Below are 19,267 nucleotides of genomic sequence, written 5' to 3'. Positions count from 1 at the left end.
AATTATTGTTTTGGATTTCTTCGGATAAATACCCAAAAGTGGAATTGCTGGGTCATGTGGAAGTTCTATTTTTCATGTTTCAAGGAACCTCCAAACCATTTTCCATCGTGGCTGCACGGATTTGCAATCCCACCAACAGTGCACGAGAGTTCCCTTTTCTCCACATCCTTGCCAAAACTTGTTGTTTGTTGATTTATTGATGATGGTTCTGACAGGAGTGAGCTGACATCTAATTGTGGTTGGCTATTCTCTTTTTAGTCCAATCTGATAGTCTATGCATTTTTAACTGGGAGTTCAGTCTCTGTATGTTTATAGAGATTAAAAATATGTTTGGCTTTATTTCTGTGATCTTACTTTGTGTTTTATTTTAATTTGTCCTTCTTCCTAAGAATTTCTTTTCATCTTCTTTGTTGCATTATTTTGAATTGATTGAGGTTTTTTCACTCATTGCATTTTTTCCTCCATCTACTAGTGTGCACTCTATTTCTTATTATTGTATTGGTGACTCAGCATTTTGAAATGATTACCTAACTTAACAGTCTAAAATTAATCAATACCTTACCCTTCTCCTGAACAATACAAAGTACTTTGAAAGCTTTGATTCCATTTAGTTAAGGCCCAGCCTTTAGCTCCATCTCTTGTTTAACCCCATGGAATAGACATTGTTTTGGACAGTCGGTGCGTTTGTTTAGATTTACCCATATTTTTTATTATTCTCTCAATTCATCATTTCTTCTTTATCTCAGATTTTCCTCCTCAGATCATTTTTCTCAAGTTAATCCTTCAGAAATTCCTTTAATGAGCAGTCAGTTGTTTATAAATTCTCTGTTTTAGTATAAATAAAAATGCTTTATTTCCACCCTTTTTGTTTTTCACATTTTTATTGAAATATAATTCACACACCATAAAATTCACCCTTTGAAAGTGTATAATTCAGTGGTTTTAGTATACTTTTAAGGTTTTACAAACATCACCACTAATTCCAGAACATTTCATCACCCAAAAAAGAAACCCCATGTCCTTTAGCTATCACTCCACATACTGTCCCTCACCCCAGCCTCTGGCAGCCATAAATCTCTATGGATTTGCCTATTCTGGACATTTCATGTAAATGGAATCATACAATTTGTGGCCTTTGTGTCTGGCTTCTTTTGTTTAGTGTAATATTTTCAATACTCTTCCACATTGTTGCATGGATCAGAACTTTATCCCCTTTTATGGCAAATAATACTCTATTGTGTGGATATACTACAATTGTTTATCCATTCATAAGTTGAGGGACATTTATCTTTTAAGAAATTATTTCAGTCTTATTGGGGACTGGGGTATACAGTCCAGCTGGTGTCTTTGTAAAAGCCCTTTATAGTTATTATTCTTCTGTCTTTCATTGTTACTATTGATATTATTGTAACTAATAAGCCATTAGTCTAATTTCATCTAGTTACAGAAGTTGTGAACAACAAAAATTTTTGTTTCTGGTACCTTTAAGATCTTCTTCTCTTTGGGATTCTTCAGTTTGGATATGATATATCTATGTATGGACTTCTTTTTATTTATTTTGTTTGGGATTCATTGGAATTCTGGAACTTGAGGATTCATGTTTTCTAATAACCACAGAAAATTCTCAGCCACCTATCTCTTTGAAACTTGCCTCTCTCCCATTATTCTTATAATTGCTTTCCAAAAAATCTGATTAGACATATATTAGAGCTTTTCATTCCATCCTCCATACCTCTTTTTCATATTTTCCATTTTTCTTTCTGTGCTGGATTATATGTAATTCTTTCAAATCTATCTTCCAGTTTACTACTTCCCTCTCCAGCTGTGTCTATTCTATTTAACGATTCCACTGAGTTTTTAATTTCATATGTGATATATTTAAATGTCTAGAATTTATGTCTGGTTCTTTTTCAAATCTTCCTGGTTATTTTTATAATCCCTTGTTCTTTCTCATGCCACAGAAGATCAGGTGGTGGAAGTTGAAGGCTACTTAATGAGGTAGATATCCTCTGGGCGTTCAGTAGTTTCAGAAATCATTTACTTCCCTAGACTGCTGTTTCCAGTGTGTTCCTGACCTCTTGTAATTCCCTTATTTTCTTACAGCCTCTTCCATTAATTGAAGAGAATTTCAAAATATTTTTTTCTAGCATCATTAGACACTTTGTAGCTGATTTATTTGTAAATCTTTAGTCATCATGTAGATTTCAAATCCCTTTATTCCTTTTCCAACATCCATGCTTTCGGAAAATAACTAGTAAGCCACCTACTATGTGCCAAGAACTGTGCTGGTGATTTAGGGGAGAACAAAACGGAGCCTATCTCTGCCCTCATTGGTGCTTGTGGTCTATGGAAAAGCTAGACACCCACAGTTAATCAGTGTGCTCCAAGGGGGAAGGTAAACAAGTCCATGCTGTTTATACATAGAGACCAGAAACACTCAATAACCAAGTTGATTCTCTTTAAGTAAATATTCAACATTTAAGAGGGAGAAATACCCTACAAAGCAAAACCCAAGCTCTTTTCCTGCATTCGAAGGCATTAAAGAAGCTGTTATTCAAACACATGTGTCAACTGCAACATACATCTTTTGGGGGGAGGATCTAGTCCCTACCCCAAATGCAAGCTACTTAGAAAATCAATTATTCCAACCATATACACTAGCCTCCTGGAGGGTTGTTCTGGTAAATTTTTCCATCTCCTTACATTTCCACTGATGTCTAGTTGTTTCTCTAGCCACCCCTTAATTCTACTGTTCTGAGTAACTATTGCTGCATAACAAATCACTCCAAAACAGTGGCTTAAAATGATAACTATATGTGATGGGTTGAATTCTACCCCACCCCAAAAAGATATGTGGAAGTCCTAATCCTCAGTACATCAGAATCTGATCTTATTTGAGAAATGGGGTCATTGCAGATGTAGTTAGTTCAGATAAGTTCCTAAGAAGAGGGAAATTTGGACACAGACACTCAGGGAGAACACAGTGCAAAGACGGAGGAAGAGATTGGAGTGATGCATCTACAAGCCAAGGAATACCAAGCACTGCTACAACCCCCAGAAGCTACGAGAGACGTCTGGAACAGATTCTCTCTCAGCACCCTCAGACGGAACCAACCCTGCCAACACCTTGATTTGGGACTGTAGCCTCCAGACCTGTGAGAGAATAGATTTCTGTTGCACCCAGTCTGTGGTCATTTGTTATCTAGGCAGCCCTAGGATCTCATACACGATCATTTATTCTGCTCATGAATCTGGAGGTTGCCTGGACTCCACCAGTTCTCACTCTGGGCTGTCATACATTGCAGACATTTGGTGGCTGAGGCTGGGTTCATCTCCAAGGCATCCTCACACACATGTCTGACATCTGGGCTGGGAAGACTCAAACAGCTGGGGAGCTGGGGCCCCTCGGGCATCCTTCTCACTCCATGTGGTCGCTGCACATGGCGGCCTTCAGGGAGATAGACTTCTTACGGGGCAGCTGACAGCTCCAGAGCAAGTTCCCAAGAGAGAGTCTGGGAGAAATTATTTGGCCTTTTCTAACCAGCCTCGGAAGTCACAGAACATCACTTACGCTCCATTCTGTTCCCAGAGGCCCACCCAGGTTCAAGGTAAGGGGACACAGACTCTATTTCCTGATGAGAGAAGTGTTTAAGAACTCGTGGGCATGTTTTAAAACCACCCACCCACATGGTCAGGGGGAACATCTGGCCTGGTAGGCGGGGGAAGGCTCCCTGGAGACAGTCTGCCTGCCTGAACACCTAGGCATGAGGAGTTAGCCAGGTGAGCAGGGCATGTGACAGGGAGAGGAGTCGCTCCCTTCCTGCCCTGGCCCTGAGCCTCCCTCCCAGCTGAGGCTGGACTCCACCCCCTTCCACTGTCATGACATCCACCAGGCCTGCAGGAGCCCCAGGCCCACTCACTCAGCTGAGGTTCTGTGCCAGGCCCTGGAGGTCCAGACTCCTCAGAGACCACCCAAGCCAAAGGGGTGGACGGGAAGCTCAGCTGCCCTGGGTGCCTGACCGAGACCCTTCTTTCTGCCCTTAATCTGAAGCTGTTAATGTCCCTGCCTTCCCCACTAATCTGGGGCAGACAGGAGGCCCCTCAGATAGGGCTCCCACACATTCAATAACCCACCCACCCCGAGGTTGGGGGTCCAGTCCCAGGGTCTGTAGCAGTTACTCCCCACCAGCTGATCCCAGATGTGGCTCCCTAACTCTCTGCCTTCTGGTGAGTCTTTAAAAATCTCCCCACCCGCACCCCACCCCACTTTGTTGATGAGGAGACAGATGCATTTCTAGTTATGCTGTTCTGTCTGTGGAGGCCACTTTTCTGTCAAGGGAAATATCCTGCTGCCCGATCACCTGGACGTGTCTACCTAATCCGGAACACTAGGGGGCGCACACACACAGGCACACACTGCTCCCTTTCCTCCTTGAGGCTCTGATCTCCAGAGGAGGCTGAACAAAGGTTTGCCTAAGGCCGTATCAGCCTTTCCTCTAGTCCTACCTCCACCCTCAGAGCAGCAACCAAGACCATCAGACTGGTGTGGGGAAGGGAGGAGGCGGTGGGGGGGCGGGAAAGGGGAGCCTGTTCACTGGGCATCTGCTACAGTTCAGCACAGAGCCATCTGTCCTGGGAGGTGCCCTAGTGGATCCCACGCTGAGAAAGCTGAAGCTGAAGCTGGGGGAGGGGGAACGTACTAGTTTGTGACATTCATTGTCAGTTTAGCTCAACATTTCTCTCTAAAACCTGAGATCCTTCTCTTCTGCCTTCCTCTCACCCGCCTCCTACTCTAGCTCTGCCTCTCTCTTCCTCTCCTCTCCCTCTGTCTAGCTGTCTATTTTCGTATCTCTGAGCTTTTTCTCTCTCTTTTGCTGTAAGCTGCAGCCCCCCTTCCCCCCCCCACCCCCCCACATACATACACACAGGTCTGGGGCTGTTTAGAGGCCAGAATTATCTCCAAAATGGGTTTGGCCTTCCCCTCAGTCTTTGGTACCAGGATCTGGCCACTCATTAGGAAAACTCCATGAAGGAATGGACAGTAGCTGCCCCCTCCTCCCCACCCTACAAGGCACCTTGCCCTGGTCTCTGAGCTGAGACCTAGGGTGGGGTAGATGTGAGAGAGAATGACCAAAGACCAGAATGGCTAAGGAAGGGGATTATTCCCAGTGGACACACAGCACAGAGGAGACAGGAGCTAAATGACCAATAATCAAAATTCCTCCCAACCTGAAAGCTCTGGCCCAAAAATGCACTGCCACTTGCCAGCTATGTGACCTTAGCTGTGTCACTCTCTGAGCCAATAATTGCTACTTTAAAGGACTGTTATTATGATTCAACGAGATAAGGACTGTTGGTTTGGAATGCTTTGGGCTGCAAATAACAGTCCAAAGCAAGTCAACCAAGACTTGCTTGAGCAATAAAGACAATTATTTCACACACTAAGATTCTAGTAGTAGTAGTTTTCAGGTTTTGTGCAATGATTCAGAAATGCCATTGAAAACCAGTTTCTTTCTATATTTCTATTTCACCATCCTTAACTTGTTGTTTACATCTTATGCTGTTTCCTCATAGTTTAAACATAGCTGCTGCAGCTCCAGACATCAAGTACCACATTCAAAAAAAGAAGGGCTATATTAATAACAAACACCTTTCAGGTGATGGATTCTAGTATAAGTGATTCTAGGATCCCACCTGGAGAGAATCTGCCCTGCAGCATGATTACCTAAAGTGAAACTCATTCTCACCTCAGCTGCTTTCGCATTTTGAAAAAGACTTCGAGAAAAAGTGATGCCTCATTGGTGGGATGCACGTGTGGAGCTAGGCAGGGGCAGACGGCTTACTGGTACCCGAGGTCTTATCATAGACCTTCAGGGCTGGAAGGGACCTGAGAGAGCCTTCCCTCACCCCAGTCACATATTGGAGAAACTGAGGCCCAGGGAAGAGATTTCCTCACAGTCACACAACAGAGCCAGGGCCAAGGATTCCTGGCTCTGAGCCCCTCTTAGCACTCTGGGGGGAGTCCTCAGACAGGAGAGCTCGGACCAGGAAATGCAGGTGTCTTAGGTGGGTTCCCTAGAAGCAGAGCTTGCACTGGGGATTCTTAATCAGATGACGGACTGAGGGAGACTCTGAGGAGAAGGGGAGTGAGAAGGAGAAGAAGAGGGAAGGGGTAAAAGTTACACCAGAATGTGGGCTCAGCTGGGGTCGAGCCGTAGCCTGGTCCCACATAGGGTTCCGGAACACAAACAGCATCACAGAGTTAGTCCTACCTTGAGTCTTGAGGGCACCTCATGCGCTGCCACATCAGTCAGTCCCTGACCACGGCCTGCCCAGGTTGTGCGGGGTGATGCATGGCGTTCTGGGTGGAAGCAGCTCTTGTTTGGCTCAGGATGCAGCGCCAATGAAGGGGCAGCTGTGAGCCATTAGCAGCAAGCCTTCAGCAGCTGGGCGGTGGGGAACCAACAGGTTAGAAGGAAAACAAGCAGCTCTCTCTGCCAGAGCCCCAAAGTCACCCCAGCATTCCCCGCCACAGAACACAGTGTCTAGGTGCATAGGCCTGTCCCCTCTGCCACCTCAGTTTCTCTGTTCAGAAAATGGGCATGCAGGACCCAAGGATTGTTGGGTTCCCTTCCAGCTCTGCATTTCAAAGCTTCCGTGGTCCACTTCCACCTCACCCCAAAGTTCCCACCAGGCAGGCACCCTGCCCAGACTCCCCACTTGCCCAAGCAGCTGAAGAACCAGTGAGACCACAGTGGGGTCTCCACTCAATCAGGCCTGAACCGCATGAGGCAGGCAGAAGCAACAGTTTCTCGGTCTATGTACATCCCCAGCCTGGTGAGTGGGCCTGGGGACTCAGTATTTCTTGAAATGTAAGTACCAAGACCACACTGGGTTGTCAGTAAATTCATTATCCCGGTATGCAGGCCTGAATTATTCAGCGCTCTTGAGGCCGCCTCAGGAATGTGCCCAAGCACAGTCAATGCCGGCGTGAGTGGGATGGATGGAGTCGGGCCTGGGACATGGCTGCTGCCAGGATGACAGATCTGGGCCCAGAGAGGCTTGCCAGAGGCTTGCCTGAGACCCGGGAGGGGGTGTGCACATATGCACAGACGCCCTCACCTGCCAGGAAATTGTCAGAGTGTGTCTTTGGAGCCCCACCTGCTCCAACGAACCCAGAGACAGAAGATCCAGGCTCTACCTCTTCCTGGCTGTGTGACCTCTATCAGGTCATTCCTCTCTCTGACCCTGAGTCTTTATCTGTAAAATGCAGCTATGAAGCTAAATGTTTCCCGTTTAATGATAGAACTTTTTTTTTTTTTTAAGATTTTATTGCGGAAGGGGAACAGGACTTGATTGGGGAACAGTGTGTACTTCCAGGCCTTTCTTTTTTTCCAAGTCAAGTTGTTGTCCTTTCAATCTTAGTTGTGGAGGGCGCAGCTCAGCTCCAGGTCCAGTTGCCGTTACTAGTTGCAGGGGGCGCAGCCCACCATCCCTTGTGGGAGTTGAACTGGCAACCTTGTGGTTGAGAGCCCACTGGCCCATGTGGGAATCGAACCGGCAGACTGCGGCGTTAGGAGCACGGAGCTCCAATCGCCTGAGCCACCGGGCCGCCCCCCATAGAACTTATTTTTAGTTGAGCACACAATCCTCTAGAACAGGGGTGTCCAAACTGCGGCCCACAGGCCAACTGCGGCCCGCGATCCATTTTTTATTGGCCCACAGCAAACTCCAAAAACATATTTAGTTTACTTAAATAAACTAGGTGAGGCATTACGTACTTCACCTCGAGTGAGTGGCCCGGCTGTTTGTGTATTTTACCGCATATGGCCCTTGGTGAAAAACGTTGAAAAAAGTTTGGACACCCCTGGTCTAAAATAAACACGATTTCTAGGCTGACGTGTGGCCACGTGACTAAGGGCTGGTCAAAGGGATACAAGTAGAAGTATCCTGTCAAACTCTGAGGAAGTGTCCTTAAAGGAAGGGGATGAGTCCTATGTTGTCCCTTTCTTTACCCTTCCATTACACCTTTACGGGGTAAAGGCGTAATGGCTGGAGCTCAAGCAGTCAATTTGCTCAATGAGGAGAAGCACATCAGAGTAGAGGCCTGTTGACCCTGGAGCTTCCTTACCACCTCCAGGCTGTACTTATAAAATAGAAATCAACTGCTCTCCTGGTTAAGCCATTGTTCTCTTGGATTTTTTTCTGTCACTCACAGCCAAACCCAATCCTACCTTGTTGGGCAAGTCTGAGGGTGAAAGGAGACGTAAAGGAAAAGCAGCCACCTCAATAGGAATTTCTCCTAGGACACTTCAGTGCTTAAGAACTGTAAGTCCTGAAACCAGAGGATTTGAGTTCAAATCCCAACTCTACCACTTATACACTGTGCCACTTCAGGCAAGTTGCTTAATCTCTCTGTGCTTCAGCTTCCTCATCAGCAACGTGGGGCTAAATGTGAGGACTGAATGAGTTAACATGAAGTTACAAGAAGTCGCTGGCGCACCGCAAGTGCCGTATAAGTATCAGCAGTTAGGATCCCATTTTTATACATTTAGGGGGATTCCCCATGTAGCTCAGGGACTGGGTCCCCCGACTGTGCTCTCAGGGCAGCACTAACCAGGGGTATTCTGAACTCCAGCCATGACATGGATAGCTCTGCAGAGAAGAAGCACCAGTGGGGGTTAGAAGCAGAGACTGGGCGCGTGCTTTGGAGCCCAGAAGAGGGGCTGCTCGCTGGGACCCAGATGAAGTTCTCATCAGGAAGAAAGAGAAATAAAAGCCCCTGACTGGCTGTGTACCCTGGGTGGGTATCGCTCCTCACTAGGCCTCTGGGTAGTGGATTAAATCATGTGCCAGCAGCACAAAGACCAATATGGAATACGAGTGAAGTTTGTCGGGTTTGAGGCAGAGGGGAGAGTGGGGTGGGGACTGGAGCAAAGGCACATGCCCCATGGGGGTGGGGACAGGTACCACGCAGTACCAGCCAAACTGCCAGGCAGTAAAATGGGTCCAGTGTTGTCAAATCATCTGCATTTTCCAAAGAAATAGAAATCAGCTCTGAATTGTTTGTGAAATTCTCTGATTGTTCAGTGCTGGCTCCATTCTAGCAAACCAAACACTGATCAAGGCAAACAGAATATGTCCCCAGGCCACCTTCGGGGTGCCAGATATAAACAAGCGCTGCGGGGTCTCCTATGCAATGCAGTGTGAACCCTGAGTCCCAGGCTACATTTCCTGGCATCTCCGGGGGAGATGGGCATATGCTGAGCAAAGGGGTGGTGAGAAGGGAAGAAAGGGCTGGGAGTTCGTGTTGGCTGGGAGGCAGATGCTTTGGGCTGGACCCAGGTATGATGAGCTTGACCCCTCAGCTCCTTCCCCTGCAGGGGTGCAGGGTGGCAGTGAGGGTGGGTGGAGGCAGGCATTGGTTTGCAACCCCAGGTAAATACTCTGACTCCCAGAGTTTCAGGTTCTTCCTCTAAGGCTAAATCAATTGGGGAATCTTCAGCTCCAGCTACCCCGGCCCACGTGTCCCCTGCCAAGGGCCTGCTCAATGGGGGACCTCTGCACCCACAGCTGTGGGGACACCCTGGGGCCCTAGGGACCAGTGTATAGATTGGACTGCTGCTCCTGACTCTTCACCCCACCACCAATAATAGGGCTACACGTCCACACCCTTTGCCCCATGTGTGCCCTTAGGGGCCCACACCATGTAGGGGGTACAGCATGGATCCTTAGCCTGTGCTTGGGCTTGGCTAAGTGACACTGTGGCCACTGGAACATCTGCAGACCTGACTGAGGCAGAGGCTTTAAAAGCACTTGTGGGGCGGCCAAATGGCTCAGTTGGTTAGAGCGCGAGCTCTCAACATCAAGGTTGCCGGTTCAATTCCTGCATGGGATGGTGGGCTGCGCCCCCTGCAACTAAGATTGAAAACGGTGACTGGATGTGGAGCTGAGATGTGCCCTTCACAACTAGATTGAAGGATAATGACTCGGAGCTGATGGGCCCTGGAGAAACACACTGTTCCCCAATTTAAAATAAATTAATTTAATTAAAAAATAAAAGCACTTGTGTGGTGGGCCTCTTTCACCTGTGCTGTCCCCTGGGAAAGAGCATCCCCAGGTAGAAATATCTAAACCCACCACCTGAAGCAGAAGTGCCCCGGCTGACCCACTGAAGCATAAGTGAGAAATGTAGGTGGCCAGAGGCATGCAGGAGGGCGACAACGGGTGCCCAGTGCTGGCCTTTGGACTCATCAGGCTGTGGGGAGGGACGGGGAGGGACGAGGCCTGCCATTAGTCTGAGATGGGACATCTCCTATGAGAAAGCTCACTCTTGAGAAAAATGAATCCTCACCTTTAGAGGGCATTATTTCAAGTTCAGTATGGAATCTGTCACTCTAGGCTGAAGAAAAAACAAACAGGTTTATCTCAGTACCAACTTCAAGCCACCCCGGTGGGCACAGGCCACCCTGGTTGGGGGCCTATATCAGTTAGGAATGCTTTGAGCTTCAAGTAATATGTAGCTAATCATTTGCTTAAACATAAAAGGTTCCATTTTCTCATGTAACAAGTAGTCTGGAGGTAGACAGTTGCTGGGGTGGTTCAGTGGCTAGACAATGTCTTCAAGGACCAACACTCCATCTTTCCTCTCGCCATCCTCACCATTTGGTTCTTTTCAATCCTTAAACTTTTTGCCTCATGGCCAGAATATGGCTGCTATGGTTCCAAGCATTTCATCTTTACACAACCCCATTCAAGGTAAGAAAAGGCTAAACAAGAAAAGGGGGTTTCTTATCATCAAGGAGGGAAATGTCCTGAGAAGCAACCCGTGGTCTCTGGCCAGAAATGAACTGCAGTTGGTGAGAGCAGATATCTTGAAAAAAAGACTAGGTTGGTTGTGACAGCCTGAGACTGATCACAGTTCATCCCCCAGAGTCACTTGAACAGTATCAGGCTACTGTTGGCAAGACAAAAGGAGGAATGGCTCAGAAGTAGAGGGTAACAGTGTCCGCTGGATTAGGGAAAATCAGTCCCACAAAGCATTTCCAAGCAGGACTCTTAATTGCAAACCATTGAAGCTGTTCTGTGGCAAACAGCAGATTCTACTTTGTTACAAGTAATAGAATCCATTCTGTAGCAAAGAGCAAATTCCACTGTTGCAAAGAGCGGCCTATGGGGAGGACCAGCCAATCAGGAACGTCACAGCTAGAAGCCCCACCCAATCCCATCATAGGACTGTTTAGTTAGAACACAGCCACCACCAGCCCACCTCTGGATAGAGGCTCCACCACAACCACCCCAACAGAAACAGGCACCGCCACCTCTGTCACACTTGCTTGCCAGAGCATCATTCTCCTTCACATAATCACTAACTCACATTTGCGTTGGAGTCTCGCGCCGTGCATCTGATAGGTGGGAGCAATGCCTTCTGGGAAGTACGCATGTTTGTCTTCTTTTGGGGCAGGAAGGACTCACAATGTAGGCCAGTGTCTCAATGTAAAGAGGTAAAAGCTGCAGGGAGACTTTCTTTGCCACTTCTCCAAAGGGCCCCATGAAATCTTGACCATGTAAAGGCTCCTAAGGGTCAGCTGAGGTGTCCTGCAGAAACACCCCTGGCCACCCCAACAAGAAAGGAGGAAAAAAACAGGTGACACCATGAAACACACACCTAAGTCATTCAATGGGGACTCCCAAAACCCCTGAATTGAGCCAGAGAAATTGAAACACAGGTAAAGTTCTGGCACATAGTGGGTGCCTCCCCAAAGAACTAAAAGAATTTCCATTGGACCTAGGAGCTCTGGACTTGGGCCCAGTGGTGAGATGACAAACCTTTATGGAAGCTGAGAGAGACAAGTCACATCCTGGCTCTGCCAATTACCTAACACCTGGGCACCTCGGTTTGCACATCTGGAAAATGGAGACAATTCTCGCTACCAGAGAGGTTGCCATGAGGAATAGTCCCACTTCTGTTCATGCGGCAGTAGGGAATCCTACATATTTAAATATCTAATCCTGCGTTTCTCAAGATGGGGGGACGGGAACCAGGCAGGGGTATTTTAATCCATACAACCATTCTCAGAGGTTGGATGTTGTGCCAGGCAGACTTTTGCCATCCTCTCATGATTTCCACCACCAATGTTATTCCCATGGTTGGCAAGGAGGACCTTGCAGGTATAACTAAGGTTACTCACCAGCTCACGTTAAAATGGGGAGATTATCCTGGATTGTCTGGGTGCGGCCAATGTAATCACATGAACCCTTAAAAGCAGAAGAGGAAGGCAGAGTGATTTGAAGACCCAGAAAGATTCAAGTTGCCTTTGCTGGCCTTGAAAATGGAGAAGCTTTGTGAGAAGGAACTGAACCTGCCAATAGCCAGAGCTTGGAGACCTGGGGTGGAACTGCAGCCCCAGCAACACCTTGACTTTAGCCTGGTGAGACCCTGAGCAGAGAATCTGGCCACTCGTTGCCCGACTTCTGACCTACAGAACGCTGAGATAATAAATGGGTGTTGTTTTAAGCCACTAAGTGTGTGGCAGTTTATTATGTAGCAATGGAACACTAACACAGAAGTAGCATCCCCATTTTCTAGCTAAGGATCTCGGAGCTCACAGCCACAGAGTGGTGGGACCAATGTTTGAAGCCACATCCATCTGACGCTGGAGCCTATGAGTATGCTGGCACCTGCCATTCGGCCTATCTAGATGAGAAAACTGAAGCACAAGAGACTGGGGCATTGCCGGCGCCAGCTCTACAGCAGCTCAGCACTGAGGAGACAGGAACAGGCTATGGGCCGCTGTCCTCCTCAGCTCATCTCAGGAGCCCCAGAAGCCTGTCTCACGTCTGTTTGTACCCATCCACTCATCTTGAAACAGGCCCCTGGAACCCTGGAGTCAGGGCATTGCCTCCTGAAGTCTTAGGTGCAAAGCTGCCATCTTCTCTGGGGAGTCCGACAGACCTTACCCAGATGTGGTCAGACTCCAGGCTGTATACAGTTTCTCTGTGGAGAGAGGAGACCTAAAAAAGGCAGGTCCTGGAGACAGACCCAAAGGCGCCTCTGGCAGCCCACAGCTGCTTGGGAAGAGCCCACTCAGTGTGAGGGGGACTGAAGGGCCCAAAGGTAGGAAGAAGATTCCTGGGGTAGGGATGGGGGGGGGGGGGCTGTCAACCAGCCACTGAGATCCTTCTGGCTCTGCTGGACTCCACTTCCATCTCCCAGCTTCTCTGATCCATGCTCTGAATCACAGGAAACAGTTGTGCCATGGGCCAGATCAAAGATGTATTATTCAGTTCAGCTGACATGGTGCTTAAAACAAAAGTCTAGGGGCAGCTGGATGGCTCAGTTGGTTGGAGCAGGAGCTCTGAACAACAGGGTTGCCGGTTCAATTCCCACATGGGCCAGTGCTGCGCCCTCCACAACTACTTGAAGAGGAGCCACTGCTGAGCTGCTGGAGGGGCGGCTGGACGGCTCAGTTGGTTAAAGCGCGAGCTGTTAACAACAAGGTTGCTGGCTGAACCCCCTACAACTACAGATTGAAACAGGGCGACTGGACTTGGAGCTGAGCTGCGCCTTCCATAACTAGATTGAAGAACGACTTGGAGCTGGTGGGCCCTGGAGAGGTGCACTGATACCCAATATTCCCCAATAAAACTTATTTTAAAAAAAAGTCTAACCCAAATTTTGTAAATTGTGAGGTGTTACATTGAAAGCCATATTTCCAACCTTTCTTGGAAAATCCTAAGTCTGGCCACACTGCACCCATCTTCCCACATGGCAGCATAGGGTGGAGCCAAGTGGTCGCCATGCCTTATGATGGGGCATGAGCTTGGAGGCACCACAGCCCCCACTGCTCCTATTACCCTCCCCTCACCTACCTGCCTGGCCCCTGAAGATGTCGAGTTCCAGTCCCTTAGACCCAACTTGACTCTATGAGCTTACTCTTCTGCCCCTGCCCCACCTAGTACTGGGGGGCCATGGGGTGGGGGCCTAGCCTGTGTGATGTTAGTAAGGCTGGGAGACGGAGAAGTTGGGGGCATTAGGATAAAAACTCAGGTGCCTCTTTCAGGCCCGTTTTTGCAAATAGCTGTTCCCCCCAGTGACCTGGTTTGGCTAAGAATTGGTCAGGGGTCAAACCCCGGACTTCCTGGTGTGAACCTAGGGGAATGTACAGGCACCCATTTCTGCTGCCTTCATGAGCCAGCAGACTCCTTGGTGCCCAATGGGGCAGCTGCATTTGGCCAAAAGGGCAACTGAGAGGTAGAAATGGCCCTCCTCCTTCCCTGGGGCAGCTGCCCACGTCCACATGGCCCTTTGCGGAGGTCCAGCTCCCCCCACCACCTCCAGGGCCACCTCTGAGGAAAAGAATCAAAACCTACTTTGTCTTCAGCCCCCTGGACTTCTAGGAAAAGAAGCTGTAACAGTTTCGGAGGCAACACTTTGCTCCCTTCATTGTGAGCTGAGATGCTGGTGTTGCAATGGAAGAGACAAGAAATGAGGAGCAAATGGGGGAGGGAGGTGGAAAAATTAAATTCTGCGTGATCAGCAAGGTTTCAAACAATCGCTCGCCAACTGAAGTGGGTGCCACATCTATAAGTCATTCTGTTTTATAGACCATTAGGATCTCCAGAGAGAACCTGCATGGAGACCACTGCTTTTTGTTGAAATTAAAATGTCAGAGAAAAAGAAATAGAACAAAACAGGGAATCTGCAATTAATTACCAGGCCATAAAAATTCAATAATCAGGAGGCAGAGCGGCCGCAGGCCCAGAGGTATCAGAGCCAGCGTAACAAGAATGGAATACATTAATCTTTTCAAATTAGTTTTTTAATCTGACGGGGATATATGGTGACATGCCTCCCCTCCCCGCCTGCCCCCCTACCTCCGTGGGCTTCAGCCTGAAGCCAGGCTGGTGGAGGGAGGTTCTGGTGTGAGCTGGGGGCCTGCCCAAGCCTGGACTCCCAGGCAGGGGAGACAGTGGGGTCTGCAGCCCGGGCTGAGCCCAAGGTCCACATGGCGGCTGGCCTGGTGGAGGGGCCCCAGCAGGGGAGTCTGGTTCTGGCTGGGGCCCCGAGCTGTAGAGAAGCTCATCCGCGTGTTCCCACTCTGGCCAGGGGGTCAGAGGGTTTAAGAAAGCAAGAGCAGGGTCTGGGGAGTAAGCACGGAGAGGTGGTCTCTCTCAGCTTTGGTTTCCTCCCCTGGAAAATGGGAATATCACAGGCTCACAGGGACGGTCAATAAACGGCCCCCCTGTTACTATTTTTACTGTCTAGACTGGCTGCTTAGACAGCAAGGAGCCTGAAGCACCGCCAGCACACCATTCAGAGAGCATTTATTTAGCACTTGCTGTGTGCTCAGCTCTGGGGGAGGAGAGACCAGCAGCATCAGTCCTTACCCTGGAGAATGGGAGTCGTAGTTAGGTCAGAGAAACAGTTACAGGGCCAAGCAGGACACAAAGGATGTAAAGGTAAGGGGGAAGGAGCGTCTCCTCCGAGCCGGCCGCTAGCCTGGCGACAGGGAAGTGGGAGGAGCGGGGCAGCCCGACGTGGGCCCACCCAGCACCCAGGCCCAGCCCCAGCGCCAGCCCCAGCGGCGGCGGCAGAGCAGGCTCCTCCCTCGCACCTCCTGCGGGGCGCCGGCTGATTGGCCTGATTGGAGGCCCCGCCCTCGGCTCCCGGAGCCCCGCCCCAGAACTGGGCCTCCTCGGGCGTCACCTCCCAAGGCCCAGGGTTCCCGCAGCTTGGGTCAGTCAGGTGCTCCAAGTTTCTCTCCAACTGAACCTGCTCTACAGCCTCAGTCAAGCCCCTCGCTCTCTCATTGACCGCCCCCCCCCACACCACCAACAAGCCTGTTTTTAGGCCTTGCTGGCGCTGAGCCCCGCCGGTGAAGCCCTCAGTGGAGCTCTACTTTGGACAGTGTGGTTACTAACTGGGCTGTCCCCAGGGGGCAGCTGCAGAGCATCAGCCGGGTGACCTTCTGCCCTTTGGACTTTGACTCCTTTTAAATGTAGCCCACTAAGTGCTGGGCCCTGTATGAGTCCTTCACCTGGATTTTCTCATTTCATCCCCTATCGACCATTAATAACCCCATTTTACAGAACAGGAAATTGTGAAGCTGGGGTTCCTCACCAGTGCTGTGTCCCGTGGTCCCTGAATCCAGCTTCACTAAGAATACAAGCCAAGACAGCCTCTTACGCCTCCTCACAGTTTGACACACAGTGGGTGTCCAATCAGTGCTTACTGGATAATGTCCCTGCAGAACACCTGCAAGGGGGCCTCACCTGTCCTCTAATTGCTTTCCTCCCCAAGATGTCTTCACTCGAACCTATAACAGCAGCTGCCATTTATTGAGGACATACTGTGTGCCAGGCTGTGGGATCTGGTGTCATTTACAGTAACTGTGGTGCCCGCTTTACACAAAGGAAACTGAAGCTCAGAGAGACTGATGGGCCCAAGATCTCACACCCATGTGTATTTGGTACCCAGGATTCTAAGGACATCGTCTCAGCGCCCCATCAACCTGACCTGCCCCAGAGCTTCCTAGCCCACCTTAGGTTGTGTTCCCCAAAACTGGGTCCTTCACTCTTTCAACCAGCAACCTTGGTCACCTCCCCCAAAGGCCTGGTCTGATTCTCAGTTCTTCTCAGGGGCTCCTTTAATTTCTATCATTTTGTACTTGTTACTATCCTATTACACCGACGGCCCACGCACCCTCCCACACACGCCCCAGGGGAGGTCTCAGCTAAATGGTAGAGAGGAGGAAGAAGCATATCAAAGATTTCTTCCCTGACCCAGGCCGCCAGACCCTATGCAGGTCTTACTCCCGGCCAGGCTAAGTTCCAAGCGCGGCCACCAGATGGCGCCCGGCTCACTTGGGCAGGGCTTTGCAGTAAGGCCGTGGGGCCGCCAGATGGCGCTCGAGGCCGCAGCTCCGCGGGCAGTACCCGGACAAGGCGCAACAGGGAGAGCCCAAGGGTCCGAGTGCGGTCCGGGTAGCCGCAGTGCAAGTGACCTTGCAGCCGCCGCCGCCTCCTGCACGTGCCATGATCCAGCCCATACCCCGGCTCTCTGTGCCAGCCGCGCTGGCCCTGGGCTCGGCCGCTCTGGGCGCCGCCTTCGCTACCGGTCTCTTCCTGGGTGAGTAGGGCCGAGTCTGCGGCACCCTTGACAGAGCCTCCGCGAGCGGGACAGGCGCGGGAGTAGAGCCCGTGAATCCTCGAGGCTGGCTGAGGCTGAACCTCACCCCTGGCACCTTGGAGTCTCAGGCCCTGACCCAGTATCCTCTCCCCGGCAGGGAGACGCTGCCCTCCATGGCGATCTCGGCGAGAGAAGCGCCTACTGCCCGCTGAGGACAGCCCCCTGTGGCAGTATCTGCTGAGCCGCTCCCTGCGCGAGCATCCAGCGCTGCGGAGCCTGCGGCTGGTCAGCGGGGTCGGGGGCGGGGACAGGCGCCCTCCTCCGGCCCTGCGGACCCTAGTGGCTGCGTTGACCTTGGGCAGGGTGGTGACTCACTCTAGGCTTCCGCGCTTCTGTCTTCCTAGCCCCGGCGCGGTGGGCGTTCCCTGGGAGGGGCGTTCCCCTAGGCTACGCCCACGAGGGAGATCCTGAACCTGGGCGTGGCTGGGTGATTGGCAGGGCTGGTGCGACCCTCTCCCCCCCACACACACAGCTGACTCTGGAGCAGCCGCAGGGGTATTCCATGATGACCTGTGAGCAGGCCCAGCTTCTGGCCAACCTGGCGCGGCTCATTAAGGCCAAGAAGGCGCTGGACTTAGGTAGGGCGCGCAGCCGCAATCACTGGGAGCCGAAGTCACCGGCCATCTCTCCACTGTGTCCTGAGGCTGTCGGTGTCCCTGTCCCCAGGAACTTTCACAGGCTACTCGGCCCTAGCATTGGCCCTGGCGTTGCCGCCAGCCGGTCGTGTGGTGACCTGCGAGGTGAACCCCGGGCCCCCGGAGCTAGGGCGGCCCCTGTGGAGGCAGGTGAGTGTCCTTCGTCAGGCACCCAGAACACTCCACTCCCAGCTCCGGGAGGAGGGACTGCTGGCTCTGACCCCCGCCCCTTTCGCAGGCTGAGGAAGAACACAAGATCGATCTTCGGTTGAAGCCCGCCCTGGAGACCCTGGGTGAGCACCGGAGTGGAAAGGGGCTTGGCACCATTTCCCAAGTGTGGCCATCGGGTGCGAGGTAGTGACCAGGTCCTCCAGATGGGCTTGGGGCAATGACAGCCTCTCGCGCCCAGCCTCACGGTATGCGGCCACAGTCAGGGTGACAGGGCTGGCTCTCTCGAGACCAGGGTCCCTGAGTGGTAAGTGTCTGGGCAGGGGCTTCCAGCCATCGTGGCCTGCGAACTCAGCCACGTCTGCCCCTCCCTCCCCCGCAAGATGAGCTCCTGGCGGCGGGCGAGGCCGGCACCTTCGATGTGGCCGTGGTGGACGCCGACAAGGAAAACTGCACCGCCTACTACGAGCGGTGCCTGCAGCTGCTGCGGTCGGGAGGCGTCCTCGCAATCCTCAGTGTAAGGGACAGGCTAGGGGAAGGATCCTCCGGGCAGGGCTTTCCCTTTGGCTCCTCCCTATGACCCGCCCCCAGACCACCACCCAGTACTCACGTAAGCCCCTCCTTCGAGGTATTCCAGGCGAGCCCCCAGGCTTTCCCCAGCTCCAGCCCTCGCCCACCTCCTGCTCAGGCACCTCCCTCCGAAGCCCCCATCATGCCCCGCCCCTCCGCAGGTTCTCTGGGGAGGAGAGGTGTTGCAGCCTCAGCCGCGGGACCCAGATGCCCAGTGCGTGCGAAACCTGAATGAGCGCATCCTGCGGGATGCCAGGGTCCACATCAGCCTCCTGCCTTTGGGCGACGGCCTCACCTTAGCCTTTAAGATCTAAGCCTTGCCTCTAGCGATGGCCTCGATGGGGGGGGGGACCTGGGAACCCCAGCCATTGACCCTGAGTTTTACATGTCAATAAAGTGGGGTCTGGGACACAATCTTCTGAGCGTCCATACGTGGCACTGAAGTGGGGTAGACAGGGAGGGAAGTCCCAGCACAAGCAGTTTCTTGAGCAAAAGGGAGTGTTAAGGTCCAAGTTCATCCCTTCCCTGGCACAGTCCTGAGGGCAGCCTGGCACCAGGACTGTGGCCAGACCACAGGAGCCTCTGACTGACTGGAGGCAGATCTAGTTTTAAATTGACCTGGCCGTGTGCGGCTGGTCAGAGGCCCCACTCCACAGGCTGAGGGCTGGATCCTGGGTGGAGGCCCCTTGGTCTCCCTCCTACC

General features: G+C 51.2%; 1 protein-coding gene and 1 long non-coding RNA gene across 4 annotated transcripts in view; one reads left to right on the top strand and one right to left on the bottom strand.

The window, feature by feature from the left end:
* LOC109454824 (uncharacterized) overlaps positions 1 to 16,912 on the bottom strand; it is a 135,185-nt gene extending 118,273 nt beyond the window's left edge. Inside the window, exons 1-4 of one of the 2 annotated variants that reach the window (XR_012498526.1) lie at positions 15,391 to 16,912; positions 12,192 to 12,258; positions 11,378 to 11,612; positions 6,273 to 6,446 (exon numbers count right to left, since the gene is read on the bottom strand). This is a non-coding gene — a long non-coding RNA (uncharacterized LOC109454824). Of the gene's footprint in view, positions 1 to 6,272; positions 6,447 to 11,377; positions 11,613 to 12,191; positions 13,036 to 15,390 lie in introns of those variants that run through there. The other variant, XR_002138528.2, reaches the window with a different exon arrangement.
* COMTD1 (catechol-O-methyltransferase domain containing 1) lies at positions 16,905 to 18,978 on the top strand. 2 transcript variants are annotated; one of them, XM_019745780.2, is made up of 7 exons: positions 16,905 to 17,131; positions 17,289 to 17,416; positions 17,664 to 17,769; positions 17,858 to 17,976; positions 18,065 to 18,119; positions 18,318 to 18,511; positions 18,726 to 18,978. In XM_019745780.2, the coding sequence occupies exons 1-7, from the start codon at positions 17,038 to 17,040 to the stop codon at positions 18,876 to 18,878; spliced, it is 849 nt and encodes a 282-aa protein (XP_019601339.1). In that variant the 5' UTR covers positions 16,905 to 17,037; the 3' UTR covers positions 18,879 to 18,978. The 2 variants fall into 2 exon arrangements, with proteins under 2 accessions (XP_019601339.1, XP_019601340.1); XM_019745781.2 differs by having other exon boundaries at positions 16,906 to 17,131; positions 18,378 to 18,511.
* Positions 18,979 to 19,267: the final 289 nt, after the last annotated feature.

This window comes from Rhinolophus sinicus, linkage group LG07, assembly GCF_036562045.2.
Source record: "Rhinolophus sinicus isolate RSC01 linkage group LG07, ASM3656204v1, whole genome shotgun sequence".
Lineage (NCBI taxonomy): Eukaryota > Metazoa > Chordata > Mammalia > Chiroptera > Rhinolophidae > Rhinolophus > Rhinolophus sinicus.
Note: the sequence above shows the minus strand (reverse complement) of the source record. Positions and strands in the feature narration are given on the sequence as shown.